Genomic DNA, 3,083 nt, shown 5'->3' with positions numbered 1-3,083 from the left:
ACTTTTGTGGATGGGAAGGGCCTCAGAAGTTGGCACTTAGGCTATTTAATATTGGACATTGTCAGATTGGGCTAAAAATCAAATTGCCTAAATTGACTTTAGAAAAGGGAGTTTTAGTGGCAGGTTTCAAGAAACTGGCAGACCACTGATATTAGTACCTAACAGCAGTCTTCTGATGTGAGGGAGAAAGCTTAAATGTGCCTCTCTCCATAATTAATGAAGTCAGCAAACAATGTCCCCAGTCTGCACAACCGGTATTAAGAACCACATCTTCAATTTTCCAGGAGGACCATAGGTGCCCTCCTCCCACTTCCCTCACAACCCGGACAGGCGATTTACACACAAGGAGGCAGTGAAGTTGCTTCAAAATATTTAATACGTGTTAGACACGTAAAGTTACATTTTTATACAAAAGTCAATACAACGAAGGAGAAAATACTGTACAAAAACCTTGTCAGTTCCCCCAACCTTTATACAACAAAGACTGGAGTCACTATCTACAAAACCATAGGACCTTTCCACTTAGGGCTTCTGTCTGTAAACTTTGTTTCCTTAAACACTTTTTAAAAGCACTGTGTAGTAGTTCTGATCTAGAGCTTTTAAAAAATAAATCTTTTCTCTATAAACTCCATTATTTCCAAGCTTGAACTCTTCTGTGAAGTTCATCAAGTTTTTTTTTCCCTCCGTGAGGAAGACAAGGGCCGCTAACACTCCCTTTCCCCGAGTAATCACAGGGTATAAACGTTTCTTCAGTGACAGAGAAAGGTGGGGAAGGAGAGAAATAATACAAGTCTCTACTCCAGACTAAATCCCTCTAGTCCGAGGAAATCCTGGGAGGAAACGCCGCTCCTGGCCTCGGTGCAGTTCTAGCTTTCATGTAAGAGGTGTGTGTAAAGTCCCTTCCTCCCCCGAGAGCGAACGGGGAACTCCCCGGCCCCGGCCTTTTTCGCCGCTTCCTTCTCGGCGCTGCCGGCAGAGGAAAGTCCCTGTCTGCCCCAATCTCCTAAACCGCGGGGAAGGGGTGACGCTCTCCAGAGGGGCAAAACAGCCTTAATTCAACGAGACAAACTGACATACACAGACACAGACACTAAAGTCCACGATCGCCGTCCTCTTCCAATAAGTCTCCCGCTCCGAAGTCTCCAGAGGAGACCCGAGAGGCTCGGCCCAGGCGGCCGCCAAGCCCAAGGGCAGTCTGTGCCGCCCGGCGGCACCCGCTCGCGCTCGGCGCCGACGACCTCGGGGGCGTCCTCGCCGCCGGGAGAGGCCCAGCCCTCACGTCGGGACGCCAGCTGCTCAACTTCCTCTCCGCACGGGGTCCGCGGGGGCTCAGAAGGCCACGATGGCAGTGCTCCAAGGGTTAATGTCTCTCAGCACCGGCTTATCGCAGCAGATCTGCCCGGGCTCGGCGGCTTCCGGACCGCTCTCCTCTCCCTCCGCTTCCTCCCGGCCGCCCCCGGGGCTTTTCCGTAAGAGTCCCGAGAAGCTGGAACCGAAGATGCTAATGAGGTTAGCCACGTTACCGGTCTCCATCTCCTCCTCCTCCTCCGCGGCCGCCGCCGCCCCGCCCGGCTGCTCCTCTGAGTTCCGGCGGGGTTTCTTGAGCGGGGTCGAGCCGGGCGCCGGGCAGTCCGCGGGGCCGCCGCCCACCCCCGCCGCGCCGCGCTTTCTGGCACAGACAGGGGGTGACGCGGGGGGCTCAGCCGCGGCGGGGCGCGGCGCGCGGCAGCCGTCCACGCGAGGGGCCGCGGTCAGCCTGTCCTCGTCCCCCGGGGGGCAGCCGCAGGGGCCGCGCGCTGCCTCGGGCCCCTGGGGGAAGACCCCCGAGACTTCGGCGGGACCCCCGGCTCCTCCGATCGCCGTCTCTCGCGGTCCCTCCACGCGGCGCCAGGCAGCTTCCGGCGCCTCCGCCTCTCCGCCCTGAAGAGTGTCCCCGGCGGCCGTCACTGTGGCCGCGGGCTGCGCGTCACCCGCCCTTGGCACTTCTGGGACGGCAGGGCGCTCCGGCTGAGGCTCGGGCTCCGGCCAGGCGGCACGGCCGGCCGGCGGAGGTGGCTCCCCCCAGCCCGCGGGTGGCCCGGCCGCCGACTCCTCGGGCTGCTGCGGCGGCGCCGGGGCCCCCGGGTGACCGGCCAGGTAGAGACCGGGGCACGGGTCGCTCAGGTAGACCTGGCGGGCGCTGCGGAGCACCAGCGAGACCAGGAGGTTCTTGTGCAGCTTGATGCCGCCGCGCTGGACCCGCGAGTTGTAGATCTTGCCCAGGGAGATGCTGACGATGCGGTGAGCCTCCAGTTTGAACTCCATCCTGCCTCCTCCTTCCCAGGGCTGGCGCGGAGGTGAGGGGGTGAGCCCCGGCCCACGTTCCGAAGCTGAGACGGGAACAAGAAGTACCAACAAGTCCGCCACGGGGGGTGGACCCTCGGTCTGTGAAGACTCTTGAAGAGAAAAGGCTCTGACGACGCGCTCACTAGCCTCCACGCCCTCCCCACTACAGTAACACAGCCAGTTTCCCGTCCGGTCGCTAACTGAAGGCAAGCTGGCCGCCCGGCCCCTTATAAAGGCCTCTCGACAGCCAATCGCGAGAGGCCGCCAACCGTTCCGGGGCCATCGGCGCGCCCTCGTGCGCCTCGAGCGGCCAATCAGAGACCGAGGAGGGGCGCCAGGGCTATTCGAACGTTAGTCCCGCGGAGAAGGTTCTTAAAGGGGGAGACGCGCGCGACCGCCTGCAGGCGGTTACCCCAGACAGTGCTGCGAGCGACGGTGATGCGGAGAGCGGGACAGCCACGGTGTTGTTTGGCCTTAAAGGTGCTGGCCTGTGCGCTGCTTCCCGGAACCAGAGCGAACTAAACCATTCGAACTTTCATCCGAGTATCGTGGTGGACTTTGTTCGGCAATAAAGCCTCGATCCTTCCTGGATCAGCTCTCCTCCCATTCCCACCCCGCACCTCCGTTTCCAAGGCGACATACACCTGTAAGCTCCGCGCAACCTAACAGAAATGGAGACGAAGGCAAAACGCGGCACAGGATTCGCCTAGATAACATACTTTTGCTACAAGATATTTAGCAGATATTAATCTTGGATA

The 3,083-nt window shown here is 59.8% G+C and overlaps 1 protein-coding gene across 1 annotated transcript; it reads right to left on the bottom strand.

Moving 5' to 3' along the window:
- Positions 1-358: 358 nt before the first annotated feature.
- IER5 (immediate early response 5) lies at positions 359-2,543 on the bottom strand. Its single transcript, XM_019976761.2, has one exon. It carries the CDS (start codon positions 2,302-2,304, stop codon positions 1,330-1,332), a length of 975 nt encoding a protein of 324 aa, XP_019832320.2. The 5' UTR covers positions 2,305-2,543; the 3' UTR covers positions 359-1,329.
- Between the last annotated feature and the right edge of the window lie 540 nt (positions 2,544-3,083).

This window comes from Bos indicus, chromosome 16 (genome assembly GCF_029378745.1).
Source record: "Bos indicus isolate NIAB-ARS_2022 breed Sahiwal x Tharparkar chromosome 16, NIAB-ARS_B.indTharparkar_mat_pri_1.0, whole genome shotgun sequence".
NCBI lineage: Eukaryota > Metazoa > Chordata > Mammalia > Artiodactyla > Bovidae > Bos > Bos indicus.
The sequence above is the reverse complement of the archived record's forward strand: the minus strand, read 5'-3'. Positions and strand labels throughout refer to the sequence as shown.

Coding starts and splice junctions, on each gene's coding strand:
- IER5 (XM_019976761.2), bottom strand. CDS start 2,304: ATGGAGTTCAAACTGGAGGCTCACCGCATCGTCAGCATCTCCCTGGGC.